The sequence below is a fragment of the Populus euphratica genome, unplaced genomic scaffold (assembly GCF_000495115.2).
Source record: "Populus euphratica unplaced genomic scaffold, PopEup_1.0 scaffold63.1, whole genome shotgun sequence".
Taxonomy (NCBI): domain Eukaryota; kingdom Viridiplantae; phylum Streptophyta; class Magnoliopsida; order Malpighiales; family Salicaceae; genus Populus; species Populus euphratica.
In genome coordinates this window covers 156,091-177,799 of record NW_011499942.1, presented here as the reverse complement: position 1 = coordinate 177,799, position 21,709 = coordinate 156,091, and the positions used below count along the sequence as shown (strand labels likewise).

Below are 21,709 nucleotides of genomic sequence, written 5' to 3'. Positions count from 1 at the left end.
TAGCCCATGCATCTTGATAGAAGCTGGCTTTAGGCATGGTAACCCGAGCCCACAAGGATATATTTAGATTTTTTTTAGGTCTTTTGAACCTTTTTTTTAGAGAGGTTAGGCTTGTTAAAATTTTGATCTATTATTACATTTAATATTTTTAATAGTTTAAATAATTATAAAATTTATATGATTTTTAATTTGATCTGGTGTTTTTGTAATTTGTATTAATCAGATTTTTGTTATAGTACCCATCATGAATTAAAAGTTGAGTCTATAAATACAAGGAAGTTTAAAATGGTGGAATCCTTGGATTTGTTGTGGAAATAGGTTTTGGTATCTTGTTATGCTTTTGTTTCTTTCATCAATGAAGTTCAATGACGCAACTTCTTTGTGAAAGAATTTAATTCATTGGTCATTGACATCGAGAACATGTTAGGTGAGGACATGCTATTCAATTTTTTGTTTGGGTTACAAGTTACAATCTTAGGCGCGAGCAGAGTGGCGTCAACAGAGAGTAATAGATTTATCTTTTGTTATTGTTGCCGCATATAGTATGGTTGATTTCAAGAGTTCTGCTAGAGATGATTCTGGTGCAGGCCCTTCAAAGTCCAAAATAAAGGATAAGAAGGAAGAAAATAAGATGACGAAGAAGTTTGGTGGTGGAGGATTTAAACCTGCTATTGATCACTGGGGTAAAGGGAAACAAGTTGAAGGGCAAGGAAAAGAATCCAGACCGAGTGCAGGTTGTTTTATCTGCAGTGGACCTCATCGTGCAAGAGATTGCTCGAAGAAGGACATATTTAATGCTAGTTGATGACTGTGGATGGGAAAGAGACATTCTGACACGTCAACCCGATTGATGTCTTGAATTGTCTGGTCCCTGAGTTGAAGGATTCGGTGGACGAATGTAGCCTTACGGAGAAGGATAAAGCATTTGTTAGGAATGTAGATTAATTAGTTAGATTTTAAAGAGAAGGATAAAGCATTTGTTAGGAATGTACATACTAATTTTAATTTTTTTAATAAATTATTAATTTAAATTTTATAAATTTTAGAGTTATTGAAAATTTATAGGTAAATTTTATAAATTTTAGAGTTATTGGAGTTAGATTTTAAATTTTTTAATAATTTATTAATTTAAATTTTATAAATTTTAGAATTATTAAAGATTTATATGGTTGTTAACTTTAAAATTTATAAAATTAGTTAAATAATACGTAAATGGACTTGAACACTATGTTAATTATAAAAAAAATACTGCATGACATACCTAATTCAAATACATTGAATGGAAAAATAAAATACATGTAAATAAATTAATAAAAACTTATAAATAATGTGAAAATATCAAAATGCATCAATCCAAATCCAAAGGCATTCATTTTTTATAGGAAGAACAAAATAGCCAAGCACAATGGTTAGTATATTTGATATAATAAGTAAAATCAATTTTTTTAAAAAAAAAAAAACAGAGAGGGATGATGAGATCTTGTATGTACAGCTTTGGTCTTTCTTTAATTTCTTTAGCTAAGATTTACTTGATGCAGTCCGAAGTACGTAATATGGAAAGAATCTTATGCTTGCTCTGCACATTTCGAGACGTTATGGTCCCTGCAGTTTTATCCATTGAAGCATCATCTTACCCTATTTATTCTCCTTGTCAACATCATCTTGTGTAACTGATCAGATCTGATGCAGGTAAATCAACTTAACTGAGAATGTATTTTTCCCCCCCCTCCCCTCTGAACTGATCGAAGCCTGTATTCATATGATTCTTGCAGTATATCTGTGCGCATGAGTTTTAACATCAGCTGCATTCTGACCTACTTTTACTCTCCGAAGAAGATTAGGGTACCAAGGGGCATCCCCATGAGGTCCAATTCCACAGAAATTGTACCCGACACGCCGAGAAAGAATCTGAGAGCCCATCATGGCAAAACCCAACATGCTTTTGAGATAACTAGATATGGGTTCCACCATTTCCATGACAGAACATCGGGAAAACGCATCTTACCAATGCCAGGTAAGAAACACAAACACAGAAATTTTATATTGAGAAAATGAATATATTATATATTTTTTAAAATCTTATTTTTAGAGTAGAAATTTTATATATTAAATTTCAATCAATAAAAAAACTTAAACACCAATACCAGAATTATATAAAAATCAGTTAAGTATTTTAATAAATAAAATATCCGTTACTATTCCTGTTTAAACAGCAGAACACAGATAAATATAATTATAACAACTATAATAACATTCAAACAAAATTATCATAATATAATTAAATTAACAAATATTTGAATATATATATATATATATATAGAAATGATCTAATTAACAAATATTTGAATATATATATATATAGAAATGATCTAGGAAACAAAATTGTTTTGCCCTCGCCATGCGAGGTTAGCCCACTGGTATATATGCACGTGAAACATAGGAAAAAGAGAAATGTGCTGTCTGGTGGAAGAACGACATCATAAATCTTGTCCCCGCCCCAACATAAACGTGCATAACTCTGTATGTGAAAGAAGATTTCTTTCTGAACACAAACCTGAAATCATGATTTTGTGTAACAATGAAGAAATGTTACCATCATACACTTGATGTTTCACCGCCATTCTTAGGTAAGACATGACATAGAATGGCATAGCATAGCATAGAATTTACTCTCTGATACATCAAACAGTGGACAAGCTGAGCCCTAACAAAGAAGGTACAATCTTCTTCTTTTCTCACCGTCCTCCCCGATCAATCTGGGTATAATGTTCTCTGTGGATTATTAGACTCTCTGTGTTTCCCTTTTTTTCCTTTGAAAAACAAATTATGGAAAAGAAACGCGGAGTAAAGAGTGATTAAACATCCCATTTCAACCAATAAATTTAGCAATGAGCATGTAAAATGCAAATAAAATAAATGATGAGATAACATAAATAAAAAGTTTTGCTGAATTAATATATTTTTAGATATTGCAGTTAAGAACTGCGATATTAATTAAATATCAAGACTGTAAAAATATTTAAATTAATATTACAATTTACAACAATGATGTTTATTTAAATACAAGACTGATGGGTCAACCAATTTATTAAAAATATTATAAAACTATCAAAATCAGGATTCGTGGTGAGATTTTTAAAATCTAAAAATTTATATTACAAAATTTCATAGTTTTATCAGCAGAAATTTTTTGTTTTTGATGTTTAATAAAAATTTTATTCGCATAATTGATTTTTATATTATGTATTCTAAATAATTTTTAAAAAACATATTTTAAAATAATCACAAAGAGTTTTACTGACAGAATACATCCATCGGCATTTGATGGTAGCTACAATATTCATCGATGAATTTACAAACGGATATATTCCATCGATATTTTATATTCACCGATAACTTTATCGACGGACTTAATCCATCAGTATTTGATAATACCTGCCAAACTTTTTTTTTTTGCGTGCAATTTTCATCTGTAAAACTATCAGCAAATATTTTTTTATGTTGCTGACAATTATAGCAACGGACGACCAACGAAAAGAAAGTCAACGAAAATATTCCATCGGTGAGGACATTGGTAAATAAATTACCGACAAACTCTTAATCACATACTAAAATGATATTTTTGTTGGTAAACTGTAAAATTTTATAATGATTTTTACTCATAAAATATATGTAAATAAAAAAATTATAAAATAATCGATCAATTAATTATATAACTATATTCAACTACAACTAATCATCATATGACAATTGTTGCACTTCAAAGTGCAATATATTTAAATATTATTATTTTAAATTACAACAATTATATAAATATCATGTTCAAGAAGCATAACAGTTTAAAAATATGCTATTTTATTTTTTTAATATTTTTTTATGAAAAAACTTTTAATTTACCGTCTTAATTTTTTTAAAAGATCCCATTTGAACAGTAGATCTCCAATGTGGTCCCTCATGTGGCCTGACTAGTGTCCTTTTGACCTGCTTTGACTGTATAGCATATTCTCTAGTGGCCAATGAGAAAGTGACAGAGAGGAAGAGGGTCCATTTCTTTTTGTATGAGATTCCCTAGTCGCTATAATCACAATCTGCTGCAGCACCCTCACTACTTTACTTTCCCCACAATCCACACTTCTTTTTCTTTCTTGAATCCCTGGCCGGACGTGCGTGGCTAGCATGATTACGCATCTACTTTTGATGCAGATAAACCTAAAGCAGGTTGTGTTCATTATATCGGGGCATGCAGGTGATATCACTAGACTCTGTATTAGTTTTTTTTTTCCTGTGGAAAACAAGGACAATCATAGTACTCATATTAATTCGATCTAACCCTTTGTGTAGTTATTCATCTTCAAGTACTTTAACTAGTCTTTTGCTTTTGATTTATTATAGCAGGAGAGCTAGCTAGAATCTCTTGGACACAACTATACTTATAACTATCCATCTATAGCAAAAAAAGAAAAAAAGAAAAGGATGGTAAAAGGTTGTTCTTTGGTTAATGGAATGGATGATTGTATCCACAAACAAAATCGAAAAAAGCCTTGCAGCTTTTGTTCTCTAGACCCATTATACTATAGAGATAGCTTGAATGGAGTTACCTTTCCAAGTTCCTTTTGTCATTGCACATTGTCAAGCTACATACCCGAAAGCGAAGTTTCTACACACTTGGGCTACTAATTAAGCCAACTTCAGTAGCAACCTTTTAGTGTTGACTAATAATAGGAGTACTAATTGTTGTTTTTGTTAAATACAAATCACAGACCCTTCCCTTTCAAACGATTTAACCAGCAATTAGCATATATATACATATATATATATATATGCCTTCTATATCAGTAAAAAGAAAATTAATAGTAACCATATATAGGCACAGAAAAGCAAAAACAAGACCTAGATTTAGTTGTGGTCATGGTGGTTAATCAAAATCACAAGGGAAGTCAAGACAACAAAAAGTAGATTAACATTCAAAGCCAAACATTGAGCAGAAGACAATGAAACTTCTTAATAAGACAAAGCAATTATTTGATATTAATCGACACCAGCTCAAATCAACTTGGACACTAGCTAGCTATAGCACAAATGACATAGGGTTTTCGTCAGTCTTGTTTCCCATTATCAAAGAACAAAGGCTATACATTGTGATCATGATGATCTGTCTCTTCTCCCCCCATTTTTTATATATGGTCTAAGTTTATAGGACATGCCACCGTGACTTTAGGTCATATGACATGTTCTTGAGACAAGCATGTAGCCAGATGATGAGATGGATGGCATAATGCAACTCCTATGTTGTCAGGTACAAACAATTATAATTCGTCCACAGTGATATCTTGAGAGCTAAAAAAAAAGATTTCTAATCAGATCCCTCGTTACAAGGGTAGTGGCTAGTCATGTTAAAATAATTTCTCCTGCAAAGCCTTTAGATCAACATCACATCATGAAAACCCTAAAAACTATACAGGGGTGATGTTTCGAAGAGAAGAGGATAAACATGTACCTTCGCTTTCAGAGAGAACCTGTTTCTTTTGAAAATTACAATGCTACCCTTACAGAATCTAGCCTTCAAAGTTGGACTAAAAGCCCGTATAAATCTTCCATCTGCAAGTGAAAACCATGGATAATATACATGTGAATATGCATGGCTCCTCATACGCCATCCACGGAGGCCATCGAAGAACCGGTGGGCTCTGCAAATGGCATACAGGGAGCCAGGCACATATAATATATATATGGATGCATGATGGTTAAAACATGCATGTATGCATCCGTTATATTGCATTACTAAGCATGCAGGCATGTGTGTATGAGCTTATGCAGCCCACAATTGCATGGATGCATACTACTTAGCATGAATGAATGCATGAACTACAAGCGCATGCATGCATATAAATAGAAGGTAACAGGTTTTCTACCATAGCTTGCCTTCCCCATGGACACCATACATACATAAACAATGAAGTTGAAGAGAGGGTGTGTTTCAGTGAAGCATCAAAATTAGGGCAGAGAGAGGGGGAGAGGAGAGGAGGGGAGGGAGAGTGGTATTTAAGGAGGAGCGGAGAGAGATCTATGGGAAATAGAAACCGGGTCATAATCAAATAATGGTTTCAAAGCCCCACGAAAAAAAATTAGCCCTTTTGAATTGGCATAAATCAAGCGAACCAGCGACTTAGGGAAGGGTGTGTATGAGCTTACTTTTTGTGGGGTTTATGCGTGGTTATATTGAGAGGGAAAGAAGGAAAGATGTGGGGTTGTACTTGCACCCCCAGCTTGCGCCTAAATATAGACAGCCACCACCATATGAGAGAGAGAGAGATGACAAAAAGAGAGAGAGGTGGAGATGGTGTGGTTGGGTTACTAACCACGCAATTTCCTATGCTAGCCCTCATGGTGGTTTGAAATCTCCTTTTTCTGGGTCGTAAAGCAAAGGTTGCTTTTCTTCTCAGAAGCTCATTTTGTCTGGGAGTGCTTGGAAACACATGGATTCTCTCTGTCTCTCTTCTTTCTTTTCCTTTATTTAAATAAAAAGTGATCAAAAAAGAGAGAAAGGAAGAAGTACTGCAACAACGATAATTTATCTATCTATTCATCTTTAAATATCTTTCTCTTTATCCCCATCACTTCCCTCTCTTTTTACCATTTTTCCCCTTTAATTCCATTTATACCATCGATCATCTTATCACTTATAATATTCAACCTTTTGTGAATCTTAGTTTTCCTCATCTTTTTATCTCTTTGAAAGTCGATGTTTTATAAGGAACCAATTCTTTTGTGATTTCTTTTAATATTTAATTAAGCCAATGTTTTCTGAAGATTAATTATTGATGGTCTTGGTAGCCTATACATATCAATTACTTCTATTTTGCTAATCAAGCAACTGGGGTTCTCTCTACTTAACCTTTTATCTGTTCTTGTCATGATCAAATAATCCTTGCTGCTTTGCTGCCTAATTTGCCTGCGCCCTCTCTGTTCCATCATTCATCTACCACCCCCCCCTTAAATTCTCTCTTTTAGGCATGTGTCTTTGTGAGTGTACGTGCAGTTTGTCTCTTTATACAGAGTAATTTAAAAATTAATTATATATCAGAGCCGGACAATTAAATCAATATTTCTCCATCTACCTGCCCTAGTTTTTATCAGAAAGGCCACAATTTCCTTTCAGGAATACTATGAAACCCTATTCCAGTGTCTAATTTTTGTTCGCTCTTGATGATCTGATGGATATCTTTTCTTTCTTGATAGTACAGTCCCTTATGTGTGATTATTATCTGCACGGTCAATAGCTAGCCCCATCTGTTCTTCATTGGCCAAACCCAAAATACTTTCCAATGATGCATGTACGTAGCCTTCTGTGATTGTTATTCGAATAGTCAATATCTTTATAGGAATCTTTTTCTGTTAATGGGTCTGTTTATTTCTGCGGTATAGAATATATGTTGTGTTTTTTTATTTTTTTTTGTTATAAATTATTTTTTATAATATTTTTGTTTTGTTTTAATATGTTAATATAAAAAATTAAAAATTAAAAAAAAATTAGTTTATATATTTTTAAATTAATTTTTTAAAAAAATAACCGGTATTAGAATCTTAATACTACCATGTACATGGCTGCTTATATAATTGTTAGGGTTAGGGTTGATGTAAAAACAACAGGAGTTAGGTTGTCCTGTATGTCTATTTTCCACCTTTCATGATTTGTATCAATAATTTTTTATTTATTTCTACACTGTAAATAATAATATTAGTTGACTAATTCATTTGTTTATATAAATCGTGAAAATGCAAGGACTTAAATAGAAGATCCAGCCGGTCTTGGTCTACGAATTAAGTAACCTTCATTTTTTAATTTCTACTCCATTTTTTTTCATGGTTTATCCTCATGCTTATAAAGTAAAAAATCACAATCATTACAACATGCTTTAAAAATTACTTTTTTCACAGCATGCTTTTAAAATTAAATTAGAACAATACTTTTAAAAATCATAAGGATTGATGTTAAAAATAAAATAAAATAATTTTGATATTTTTTTAAAATATATTTTTAAAAAAACTCTGCATCACAATATAAATCATACATTAATTACCTCCTCAATAGATTTTGGATATGTTTGGAAATATAATAGTAATTACAGTTTAATATATTTTTTATTTAAAAATACATTAAAATAATATTTTTTTTAAATTAACATTAATATATCAAAATGATATAAAAAATATAAAAACAAAAAAAAATTAAAAAAATAAAATTTACACCACATTTCCAAACAAACTCTACTCTTAAACTGAATTAATATCTAAGCCTTTGTTCTTTAATTCTTTTAACTATTACACAATTTGCCAGTTCAGCAAAGGAATCAATAATAAAGATACACTGTTATCGACATGATCCCGCCGGCCGGGATCCATTCCAACGCTCCAAGTAGTAGCGGTGGGGACTTGTACGGGTAATCTTCAGATTAACCCAAGTAGTTGAATTCGGGGCCTCCTTTATAGATTAATTAGGAACTTAATCTGCTTTTTACGTGAGATTTGGGAGTTGACTAAAAGTAAATCTTAGCTGAAAGAACATTTGATTAATTCTGCTTCACGGAGCCCATGATTTTGAAGGATCGATGATATCTAATGATGGTGCGAGTAGAAGAATTTAGATTGAAGATATTCCTCTAGATTTTCTAGAAGAATAATTAATTTTGGTACATATCTAACAATTTTTCCAAATCCTTTAAAAAAATAACAAAAGTAGAGTACTGAAAATCATCGTCTGAATCAAAAAGCACCTCCAACTGTATCAAGTGATTTAGATTTATGTCCGAAATTAAAGAACTTAATTATTGCTAAACACCCTCTTGAACACATGATACCAGAGTGTCGGCCGGTGAAAAAACAATAGGGAATAGGAAGCCGATTTGCACTTAACAGAAGCCTGGGTCCCTGGCCACAAAGATGCACAAGTCAATTAACAAGGGCTATATATATTTGTTTTGTTGACTTATTTCTTAGCAGACACCTTAATCCTTACACTGTTACACATGTAAAATAATTTGCTCATGCATCACTTCCTTTTTCCCCGATTTTTTGCTCTCTCTGTGTTCTTTTCTTCCTCGTCTGAAACATGCACGGAGCAGGAGAGCGATGTTTTGGACCGTATGAATTATTAATTTAGAGCCCGAGGCCTTGAGCGCGCTCAAACAGTATAGTCCTCGGAAAGTTTTACAGAAATACTTGCCCACAGGAAATCAATGAGAGGAAGAGATCGGCAGTTCAGAAAGTAGAGAGACGGCATGGCTCATGATGAGTTCAAGTTTTTGTAACCTCTTGAAGATGACTTGAATGTTTTATTATGTGAACCGTGGCCACTACTTCCTCTATCGTGACACCCACTTTCTAAAACGAGAAATCTTGAAAATGTTTTTTAAATACTAGTTCAATAAGAATTTTAATTAACTAGTTGAACTAGGATTTTAAACACAATTTCTTTGTTTTTTTATATTTAGAAAATATTTTCCTATCTCAACAATTTATTTTTTAAGCTCAATACTCAGCTTAGTGATGAGAGACTCTTCTTTAAACAATGTCTTCTTAAATATAAATACTAATTAATCATCTGAACTTCATAAACTACTCCAGCTTAATATTATCTCCTTCTGGGATATGCAAGTCTTTAATATTATGCAACTGCATATAACTTGACTTAATCTAATAATTTGTGAATTATTTGACTAGATCTTGTATTTATGTCATAAGGTATATCTTTCTTTTGCTAACAAACAACCATAACATTAGCCAATATTTTGCTTAACCTTGTTTCATGCATGAAATAAAGGTTATCAAGTATAAATTCTTTTTTTATGATAATACATCATTTTACTAGCTAGCTAGAGTACTTGTAGTTTCCACCAGCTATGAGATCATAGTCAATTTTTGCTTCTGTATAGATAATAAACTAATATTAACATTTTTTCTTCACTTTGTGATCAATCTTGACTTGGTCAATTTTTATTTGTCCCCAGTAAAACTCTCATATTGCCTCATTCAATATCTTTGAGATCCCTTTGTTGAAGCAATATATGCAGAAAATGAAGGCCTGGTAATTACAAATTACTTTTTTTTTTGTACTGGTCTGAATCATTTAATTGTTGATATTTAGGCCACATATTAGTATTTTATATATTTTGATAATAATAATTAAATAAAATGGACTAATAATATATTTGGATAAAATTAAATTTAAAAAGATCTATATAAAGATCACATAAAAAACATAAGGAATTACATGAAAAAATTTATCAATAAATCGAAGATGCAAAGCAAGTGAAAACTTAGTTCTTAAAGATTTATTTTAATATATTTTGTTAAATTTATATATCTTACTCAATAAAAAACTTAAATGAACTTACACACTTCACATTGCATGTATAGATAAAATTGCTTTGACATTTAATCGGTTTAAGTTTTGCTAGGTTTAAAACTACTAAAATTGGTTTTTAAACTGAACCAATCATTTGCTTGAGCATACAAAGTGAACTAGTCGATCGTTATTTATTAGTGATGAACATCTAGAAATATTATAGGAATAAGTTGACCGAATGATATGGTCATTTGAATTAGTCAACCATTTTAGCCATTAGAGGTTTTCAACGATAATTTCTTTTGAAAACATATACATAGCTATATTTTATGCTAAATTGAAAAGAGATTCTAAACATATATGATATAAAAGCTATTCTAAAAAAAATCCAACTAGAAATCATCAATCATATCATACTTTAAATAATGCTAAATTAAATTTCTATATTCTAGCACAAGAGTATAAACCTCACGCTTATTACACTTATAAATATTCAATCATTCTAAATGCTATTGAGTGAGTTATAAAGATTATAATTTTTAATTGTATATTTTATTATTTAAGAGAGTAAATCTAATTAAAAACAAATCATAATTATAGACATCTGAGAATTCGGATAAAATCTTGATATCAATGAGGTATCATCATAAAGTGAAAAAATCTTTATTCATCTCTTTATTGTGTATTTTTATTATGTATAGTGCCGGAACCAACAAGTGTGGGAATCTCTCTTGTAAGAGATTTATGGGTCTTAGGAATATCTCTTTTTCCTTTATATATATATATATATATATATATTTCAATGTTATATTCTACTCTAAACCCTTCTTTTTAACAACCACTACCGCTATATTCTATTAACCTAATTTAACTATATTTGCATAAACTGAATTGCCGAACCCTCTAAATTGTTGCAATTTCTCTAGAAAAATATTTTAGTTTTGTAACCTTCTTCTCTCCCTCTCTCAATTTGTGTATGCTGTTAAACTAATGTGCTAACCCTAGTTTTAATTTGGTGGTGACAAGGGTTTCAAAAGGAAAAAGGGCTTTACCAAATTAACTATAAGAAGGTATTAACCCCTCAAAAAGAAGATGAAAAAAATTATATATACCAGGTGGGGTCAAAAGATATAGTGAGCAAACGGTTAAATGTACCCGATTCATAGGAAGATCATAAACATATATGGACATGAAATTCACTTGAAGCCCTGCTGTCCCTCATTCGAGGAGGCGTCATCATCACAACAGAACGAAATTGTTGTCATTAGGCAGACATTCTAGTTATCTAGTGGCTAAATAAATTTATTGTCCTTGCTCTGTATTTTAATTGCACTGCAAAGGGAAAATGGGACGGTATTGGTGAGGTGATGTTTATGGCAACATATTAATGTCTTCATTTGATATCCAAATAAAATCTATAGGAGATTTGAGAATTTCGATCCAAATCCTTTCAAGGAAGGAAGGAAATATAAGCATTCATATTCTTAATTTTACAATTAATTCCAAATCCAATATTTTATCCATTTTAAAATTTAAATTCTCGTGCGGAAGTATCATGTTCTTAAATTTATCTTGTAATTTTGAATAAATAAGAAGTAAAAATTACATGAGACGAGATAAAAATAAAGACTTGAATCTTTCTTATCATGAACTCGTGAAAAGCACAAGAGGACGAGCACATCCCTTAATTAGTCAAGACATGATGCGTGTTTGGCGCACCCTCTTTATATATATTGTGATTGAATTTAATTTGATAATTTGAATATAAAGATATAACTTTCAATGATATTTTTCAAAAACATCAGGACAAAGGGTGAAAAGGAAATGCCCATTGATAGATAGGCGCCCCAGGAGGAAAACGATCGATTGGGATCTGGAAATGTCCATTATTGGTTCTTGAATTGTTCGAGCTTTCGTCTTCATATAGTTGTGGTTAGACCAGCTAGACTGCTATCTCTTTCTCTCTTTCCGGTGGAAAGAAAACAAATGACTACGTCCACCTACAGTATAAAGGTTACTTACACGCCTGTGTGAATATGAAAGCTCGAACAATTCAAGAACCAAGGGACCATGAAAACAGTATCCGTTCAAGTTCAAAGATTAGAATTTCTTTTTCTATATATATATGTATACAAGTGAAAATGTTCTCTACGCATAGATAAAACAATTTAGGTTTCAAATAGTAATCGCATTAAAAGAAAAAAGCAATCTCACAACTCTCACTGCTGCTTCCTGGATCTACTCTAGCAAGCATTAGAACCACCAACAGCAGCTACTGCAAAAACAGCAGGCGAAATGGAACTGATATTTCGAAACTGAAAACTAAAAACAACCCATGTTTAGAGCTCTTCAGTTTTTAGCCCAAATATATTCATGAAAAAGCCCACAAACACATCAAGAAGCAGCAGTTTTGCTTAAGACATCCCGGAGTTGTATAGAAAATATTATACTAGTATTATTGAAAAACACGATAGCGAGTGGACATGCCGGAGTGGTTATCGGGCTTGACTAGAAATCATGCGGGCTCTGCCCGCGCAGGTTCGAATCCTGCTGTTCACGTACTTTTTAAACCCCCCCTTTTGCGACGCCGAATGACACTATATTTTAAAAGAAACAAGAACTTTGAAAAGAGTGTTTCTGATACACGTTAAAATCCCTTTTGTGCTCTCCTCCAAGTCCAACTTCCACCACTACTAAGCATCAACTTAAATCAATGCCCTGTAAATATCATACAAGACGGTGAAGTTGCAGACAGCTGCTTGTCTTCAGCACCAACAGCCATTAATTGGTGGCTAGGTGATGTGAACATATGGTAGAAGTTATAGAATCTTGTGACCTCCGAGATTTTTAGTTTTTAGAAACGAGCCTTGCCAGGTGAAATGGTGGCAAATCTAAGCTTCTTGCAACAAGACGTGAGAAACCATCGAAGAACTTTTTAATGGATGGAAAATTGCAAAATCTTATAACAACAGTAAGCCATCTCCTTCACTTTGTGAAAAGGAGAAAGAATTAGACATGTAAAATACAATGTTTACAGAAAATATTCACTACAAAAGACAAGCACTCGTCGAAAATGTTCCTCGCAAAGCTCTGGATTAGTGATTGAATTTGATTAGAACATCAATCCAATCTTCACAATCTGATCCAACAAAGTTGCCACGTTAGACATGCTGGGACGCTCACAGGGATTTTCCCTCAAAGCAAGCTCGGCTACATCAGCAAGTTGAAGGAGAGGTTCCACATTTCTAGGTAGAGGTACATTCCGGTCGATAATGGCAGCTGCCCTTCCCCTCCTCATTAAAGGCAATGCCCACTCAACAATGCCTGGAGGTTCGTAATCTCTATCGTATGCCTTCCTTCCGGTTAACATCTCCAGCAGAACAATGCCAAAATTATATACATCACTTTCCACATCTCCATTTACATCCCTGTCATTGGCACTTACCATCCCAAAATCTGCAATTCTTGCCATCCACTCAGAGTCCAGCAGAATGTTTGAAGTCTTCACATCCCGATGAACTATGGGTGGTGCAACTTCATTGTGAAGGTACTCAAGTCCTCTTGCAGCCTGCAAAGATAACTTCAACCTCAAGTTCCAATCTAAAGGAGAGAGTTCCCCATGGAGATGGTCATGAAGTGTGCCATGAGGCATATACTCGTAAACTAGTAATCTCTCCCCCATTTCAGCACAGTAACCCAACAAGTTCACAATATTACTATGCCTTACAGTGCACAAAATTTCTAATTCTGCTTCAAATTCTCGGCTGCTTGTGTGAATTATGGTGGCAGCATTTGCCCTCTTGACAGCTACTTGCCTTCCATCAGTCAGGATAGCCTTGTAAACAAAACCAAAGCTCCCTCTGCCAAGCTCACTGAACTCCTTGAATCCATGTGTCGCATCTTTTAATTCTGAAAGACGGAACACTTGCGTCTCACCAATACACATGCTTATTGAGAGGGGGGGCTCTGGATTGGGGTCAGGCTCAGCCTCCACCACTTTCTTGCCTATGCAAAAACTGCGATGGTATTTTATATTCTGATCATCTTTCGTTTTGAAAATCCGGGGAATGCAACACCAGACTATTAAAATTAGCAAGGAACCGGACACCGATGAGCCAATGATGATGACTAGTTTCTTTATGTCTTGCTCCTGCAGCTTAATCCCTGACGAAGAATGAAGTCCGCAAACATCCCAGCAGGAGCTGTTCTGGCAAAGAGAGCAAGCGGTGCAGATTCTATCAGCATTCTCACTACAGGTACTAGAAGGGAAATAACCTTTAGAACAATTTGTCCCACAAGGCAAGCAAATTTTCAAGTCCTTCCTGACACATAAAGTAGTCAATTCTGGCTCATTGAGAAGGCTTGCATTGAATGCAAACTTTCCTTGACCACACGAACTAGGCCAACACACACCAGGACTACACAACTGCAAAGGGGGGCTATAATCTGGCAAGGACTTCCCATGAACTCCCCAGCAATCAAGAACTAAGTCAACTTCTCTAACCCCACAAGTAGCATGATCTGATGAAGCAATAGCCATAAACCCCGAAACTTTTGGAATCGAAGCCAGATCAATAGCCCCCCAACACTCAACTCCATGATTATCCTCGCGAACCCCACAGAAGTGGCGTGCTCCAGCCGATAGACCTACAAATCGAGTTCCAACTGGCAGAGAACCAAGCTCATCAGAATCTCCCCAGCACTCTACTTCACTAGAGACATTAGAAATACCACAAACAGAACCCCTTCCTGACGCTAAAATCTCAAATTCACCAGAAACAGATGAGACCCCCAAATTAGCTGATCTGGGTCCCCAACAGACCAAACCACCGTCCTTAATAACACCACAACTAAACCCATCACCAGAAGCAATCCTTCTAAAAACAAGACTATCAATATAAGAATTATGAAACGAATCAAATGATGTCTGATTAAACTCCCAACAATCCACGTTTCCATATTCTACACTAGAAAAGTAAGATCCTTTAACAGCACAAGCATGATATTTGCCTGAAGCAATTTGTGAATAAGAATTGTATTGGAAACTTTTTGGGACAAGATTTTTACCCGGATTTGACAAGTTAAAGCAAAATGCTTGAGAATTGTTAGATGTGATTCCACAAATAAACTCTTCACCACCAGAGAGAGAGGCCATTGCTGGAAGAGAGCTGAAATATGCTGTTGATGTTGAAACTGAAAAGTTGTCACCTTTGTCCCAGCATATGATCTCTTGCTTTCCACCGGCATCAATAGCACAAAAGAACCCATTTTCGCCGAACGCAGCTGCTATTGGACCAAGTGATCCATACCCCATTACATTGACCGGCAACACTAGTAGAAGCAGAAAAACGGTTATGGTAATGACTGAACCGGACAGACATCTTTGGATTACCATGTCTACTGGTTAATGGTTTCTTAGATAACCAAGTTTGGATATCTCATGGGCTACGAAATGCTGGTTAGGGGCTGTTTTGTTATGGGAGGGTTGTGGGTGGTTTTGGCCATTTTTTAAAGGAAGAGTTGAGATTCAGACAGTTACTAGTCAAAGTGGTAAGTGTCTGACTGAAAAGGACAGGTAGTTAATTCAATAACTGTAATTTAAAATCACGGGGTTAGCTGGCTTCTCTTTTCTAGCGGGGTTGACTCCTCTACATGGACTCAGTTGGATTCGATTTAGCTTATTTTAGTATTTCACCATTTACTATCTAATCTAACATGTGACTGTGACCTTTTTCTTTAATTTGCTCACTTTTTTTCCCTTCAAGCCTTTTAGATTTTTTTCTTATTATGTTTAGTAATATTGTATTAGTATTGTGAAAGATAGTCTTAAGAAATTAATATAGAGATGTATTGATTAAAATTATAATTTTGTAAAAAATAAATGAAATTATTGTTCCAGGAAAATAATAATAACAATTTGAAGTAAAAACTACTCTAAAAGAAATTATTAGTTGGATCACCGGTCATTAGATTAAGCTTTAAATTGATAAGTTATCAGTTTCGCTTACAAAAATGCTGGAAGGCAGAACTATTTTTGACCGTGTAGTTAAAGCTTCTGTGAACATCCTAACAAGCCAGCAAAGAAAAAATGTCATTAGATTCTCTTCCTCGATCGTTTGTAATTGTCTATAGTTAAACCTCGTCAACAAAATGTAGTAAAAACTAGCAGCCGACTTGTTTTGACCGAATAGTAGTAATTATGGATGTTGCTGTATGCCCTGACAAGTTCCTTGTTTGTAGAAAGGTAGTGCAGGAAATCCCTTAGAACTAAATGGGTGATGAACGCGAATCGCCATGAGCAAGCGAGTTGTATGAAGCAAGAGGCAGTCTGCCATGAAAGCTTGACCAGAACAGGCTGTGTCCAAGGGAGATGACACCAGCCACTGTAGGCCCGTAGAAGTCTGGCTTTCTGTCTCCATGGCCGCTACAAGCCAAAGGGAATTGTAAAGAATTAGACAGCATATTATCAAGACACTATCTCCGTATCTTTCTCAGATTTGATTTCTTTGATTTCCCCCGTGTTTTTTATGTTGACAGACAAGATTTAATCATTCCTTGTTAAGGGAGAGTTGTGCCTCTAAGCACACAGCATAAGGAATTTTCTTCTTAAACGAGCTTCATAATTTTGTTAGGGCAAACAACAATTATTTTAAAAGAAGAAACTTGTTGGAAAATGCAGTGATTTATACACTATGTTTCCTAACATCCAATGCTTCTTGATGATGCCCCCATGGCCATGCCATCGCGCCACCAGAAAATCCAAATCTAAAATCAAACTACAAGATATTTTAGCCGGAGCAACGATCTTTATCTGGATTCAATGCTTTCTTCTACTCCTTGAAATGATTCGATAACAAGAACAAGTCATGGCACGAAGAACATTCTAGTCTTTTGAAGGCCTGCTAAATCTGCTGCAGCATCAGGACTCCTTGCTCAGTAACCGATCCAGTATGCAGGCATGAGGCCAGGAGACTTGAGAAAGAAGAGGGTGACGAAGATAATTAATGAAAAAATACAGTAAGTTGACTGAATTGGTGTAGAGGACGTCCGTACCTGAACTGGCAAAATGTGTTTGACAAGTTAATTATAGAATCAAATTAATGCGGGGATCAAAGGAAGATTTAGTGAATGGGGACAGTAGGCATGGTCTCAGTTGCTAACAAATAAACAACTTACAAATTGTATTACATTATACTCCTTGCACATGAAACTTAGAGCAATTCAAGGGCCTGCACCTTTGTTTTCTATTTTTGTGGCGCCAATGGTAGAATCCACTCGTTCAATGGATAAACATTTTATTAAAAAATATATATATCATTTTGTAAGATTAGCATTATTAACAAATACCGAATTTATATAGTATTTAAAAGGAAAAAATAAAAAAAAGCTCAAAAGCCAAGAAATTCAATTGGAGCTTCTTAGCTTTTAGCATTTTCGTATCTTACCATATAGTTAAGGAGGTTTTGGAACACGGTTGAAATGTGTTTTTTAAATTTAATTTTTTTATTAAAAATTAATTTTTATATATTTTTAAATTATTTTGATATGCAGATTTTAAAAAATATTTTTTTAAAAATTAAAAAATATTATTTTAAAATATCTTTAAATAAAACATATTATAAAAATAATTTAAATCATAACTGTTATTACAATGCTAAACAAATCGTTAACTTCTAAATGTTTGAAGATTTAGTTATTAAACTTAAATTGAATCATGAGACTAATATAAGACATGAACAAATTTGGATTTTATAAAAAAAAAATAACTAGATTAAAAATCTTAGTTTTCTGTAACCTAGTAAAAAATATGTTAAATCTTTTCAAATTTTTTTTTAACTCGAATCAATTAAGAACCTTGAAAATAACTAGATTAAAAACCTTAGTTTTCTGTAACCTAGTCAAAAATATGTTAAATCTTTTCAAAAAAAAAATTAACTCGAATCAATTAAGAACCTTGAAAACCTCTGTTCGAGTCCTGGTAGGTTTAACAACAAAGCTTGAAGCTACTGCGGCTCCAGTGATATCCTGGCAGTCGTTTACGGGTGGACACGAGGATGCGGTGAATTGTTTTCTACTCTCTTGCAATACATGTGGGCTGGTTGCTAGGTAAGGTTATTGGGCCAGCCGTTTGGGCCCTAGGCTTTTGTCTTCTTGGTTTTATTTGGGTAAAGCCTTGGTGTTTGAAAGGCATTAATATGTTTACACTTCGACGTTCGAAGAAGGTAATCGAGAGCTAGATACACTACTCTACCTCCATTTTCTTAACTTTTTTTTTTCTTTGATTATTCGGGTTTTTTTAAAAAATATATAATTTAACTACATATATTAAATCAAAACTAGAAAATGACACGGCACATTCCTTAATAAAACTAATAATAACTTATATGATATTATTATTCGCAATAAAATTTCTTGAACGGTGTCTTTTAAATCAATAGCTAGGTTTGCCATGATTTATTTCTTTCTTTTTCTTTTTCTTTTTAAATAATTGGTTTATTATTTTAAATGACAGAAAAATATGCTCTAAACATTTGCTTCCCTTTTAATCTAAGATTTGGTTGAGAAATATGTACAATCAAATCCCAGCCTGTAATTTTGATTTTTAAGCCAGAATTTAACAGATATAATAAATCATATTTCAAAGAATATAAGATCAGTGTATTCTCGCAAAATTTACCTCATTTATCTTCATCAATCCTTACATAACACGAAATAGAAGAACTAACAAGGGTCCCACTTCTAAGGGTCTTGCGTGGCAAGGAAAAAGACACAAACGAACAGTGTCCTAATTTAGAAAATAAGTTCAGTATGTGGGGAAGATTTTCAAAATACACTCTTTATCTTGGTTGATTGAAATCGTCTCGTGTTTTCTTTGGGAACAATGCTTGTTAAATTTAAATCATTGCATTTAAATTAAATAAATGTTTATATAGTACATGATATACAATTAATTGTAACGACTTAATGTTTAATTATTTTATTTCTTCCACCTAATCTAAATTACTGAGTTCAAAATTAGTAGAGAGACTTGACCGATAATTCAAAACCATGAGCATTGATGTTTAGTGCATGATAAAAATGGTGACAACTTAATGTTTAATTATTTTATTTCTTTCACCTAGTCTAAATTACTAATAAAAGAAAGAGAGAGAGAGAGTTCTCTTTGCTAATAAAAGCTCCTTGCTTTATCATACTTTGCGACCATGGCAGGTAAAAGAGCGATGCCCTTCTCTGTTGGTGTTCCAGACTCGTTAATTACTGCAAGGATGATCTTGCATGGCAAAGCATATACTTCATGGGAGATAGATCCGAGGGTTTGTCTGACTGGGTTTAAATCAGGTCACCAGGATCACTAAAAATTCTGAGATTAGCAATATCAACCTAAATCACGAATCTACTGAATCAATCCACCAAATTAAACCAATTCTAACAACTATTAATTAATAGATTAGGAAACGTGATAGCTCACTGGTTAGCAGAAGCTGGCAAAATCCATGAGGAAGAACAACTGTCCCCTGTATTGGATATAAAGATGCTTCGGTTGCTTGATAAATTCAGATTATTGAGCTGTTAAGAAAAGGTGATGCATGGAGGATTCGCGTTAATGCTCTGAATAAGAGATAAATTAGGGTAAGATGGATGGTTGTTATAAGTGGTACAGGGCAGTATAATTTTCACAAAATTTCAAGGCACCACAGAAAGTTACTTCTAAATTTACACAGACCAGAAAGATAATGAAGTCCTGTTTCATTGCAGATGGTTACAGTAGACAAGCAATACAATATTTGATTTTTCAAGGCGAGATCGATCTAGGGATGAGAACGTCCCCGATGTTGTTGTGCCATGGGTCCGCCAAGTGAGTTGCCAAGTTCTCCAATGGTCCAGTACCAGGATAAGCTGTTTGTTGCACACAGATCCCAACAAATGCCAACAGTGCTAGACGGCCTGCAACATCAAATGCAGATTGGATTAATACTAATAATACAAGTACGTACAGAACCACATGCCAAGATTGTGAGATTACCGTTCTTAATTTCCTTGACTTTGTATTCCTCGAACTTCTGAGGGTCCTTGGAGTATCCTAGAGGATCAAAAGCACCACCAGGGTACTTCTTCTTCTCCGTGTCTTTCTCCATGCTACGTTGGTGCTCAACAAAGGCAATGGCAACGAATTCAATGGCCAGAATGATAGGAAGGGTTCCCCATGGAACTGGTTGGCCCAGATAAGTAGCTTGGCCACCTGGAGTTGCAGCCCACTCTTGAGCTTTTACCCAGTTGCCCAGACCCAGGGCCTCTGGTACCAGAATTCCAGGCTGCAAAATTAATTCAAATCAATTTAGTTAAAAGTAAATCTATACTCCACTAAGATTTGGACCATGGTTTAGCATCTTAGCATCTGCAAAATCACCTTTTCTAACACGGATAACCACATGAAAATTAAGGAATCATTTCGTTACGTAGCTTCTTATTTCTATTTCTAGACTGTATCATACCATACCATACAACTTCAACAGCTTTACTGATGGATAACTTGAAACGTGGAAAGTAAAAGACAACTGAAATTAATGGAAGACTTACAACAGCGAGCATAGCCCATCTGCAGTGAATGAGTTCGGACTCCTTGTATCTCTCCAGATTCTCAGGGACCTCGCCCAGTCGAAGTGGGTCGAACCCAAAGTCACTGCAACGCACCAGCCCGACAAACTCATCAGCAAAAAATGTTCACAGAATAACACACATGCCGGGTAACATTATTAAATAATAACAATAATAAATCAAGGTTTCAATTAATAGTCCGTGAAGCTATTATATAGCAGCTGTATCTACCCGGGGGCTGAGCCATCGAGGTAAGGTGGACGAGGCTGGCCAGGCATCCAGTTAGCAGACATGGTGACACGAGAGGTGCCATTGACACTGGGAAGTGGAATTGAAGAGGCGAATTTGGACTTTGAAGATGAAAGAAGTGAAGGGAAAGCGGTAGCAATGCCGCAGCTCATCAGTGTATTGGTGGCCATTCTCTTAGAATCCGTGAACAAGTTTGAAGCTGCGTTTGTGAGACTGGTTGATGGAGAAATTGAGGTCAGTACAGGTAATATCGTAGGGAGGGATATAGGCAAAATCCAAATGTGGATTGTTATTGGTTAAGGAGACTTGCTTGGGATTTGTTATTGGGCCACGTTGGATATGTTAATCTGGTTAGTGGGGTACGTGTGATATCCAGTGGATATGTGGATGAGATTGAGTGCAAGCTACAAAAATCAAAGGTTCATTTCAGGGATATGAAAACGGGCAAAAAAACGATTGTCCTCTGCCTCACGAGTCACCACCCGGGGTATGCAGTGGTTTGGGTATGAAGTCGGTATA

General features: G+C 34.3%; 3 protein-coding genes and 1 non-coding gene across 4 annotated transcripts; 1 reads left to right on the top strand and 3 right to left on the bottom strand.

Annotated features, from left to right (window-relative positions):
* Positions 1-1,755: 1,755 nt before the first annotated feature.
* LOC105137154 (uncharacterized) lies at positions 1,756-6,266 on the bottom strand. The gene is made up of 4 exons (XM_011042783.1): positions 5,913-6,266; positions 5,498-5,598; positions 2,379-2,554; positions 1,756-1,951 (listed from the first exon to the last, which is right to left on the bottom strand). Exons 1-4 carry the CDS (start codon positions 5,938-5,940, stop codon positions 1,756-1,758), a joined length of 501 nt encoding a protein of 166 aa, XP_011041085.1. The 5' UTR covers positions 5,941-6,266.
* Positions 6,267-12,822: 6,556 nt separating this feature from the next.
* Positions 12,823-12,904, top strand: TRNAS-AGA (transfer RNA serine (anticodon AGA)). Its single transcript has one exon. It is a non-coding gene; the product is annotated as a tRNA-Ser (tRNA).
* Positions 12,905-13,258: 354 nt separating this feature from the next.
* CCR2 (CRINKLY4 related 2) lies at positions 13,259-15,894 on the bottom strand. Its single transcript, XM_011042678.1, has one exon. It carries the CDS (start codon positions 15,738-15,740, stop codon positions 13,458-13,460), a length of 2,283 nt encoding a protein of 760 aa, XP_011040980.1. The 5' UTR covers positions 15,741-15,894; the 3' UTR covers positions 13,259-13,457.
* Positions 15,895-19,994: 4,100 nt separating this feature from the next.
* Positions 19,995-21,424, bottom strand: LOC105137087 (chlorophyll a-b binding protein 6, chloroplastic-like). Its single transcript, XM_011042677.1, has 4 exons — positions 21,173-21,424; positions 20,924-21,026; positions 20,370-20,658; positions 19,995-20,290 (listed from the first exon to the last, which is right to left on the bottom strand). Exons 1-4 carry the CDS (start codon positions 21,358-21,360, stop codon positions 20,139-20,141), a joined length of 732 nt encoding a protein of 243 aa, XP_011040979.1. The 5' UTR covers positions 21,361-21,424; the 3' UTR covers positions 19,995-20,138.
* Positions 21,425-21,709: the final 285 nt, after the last annotated feature.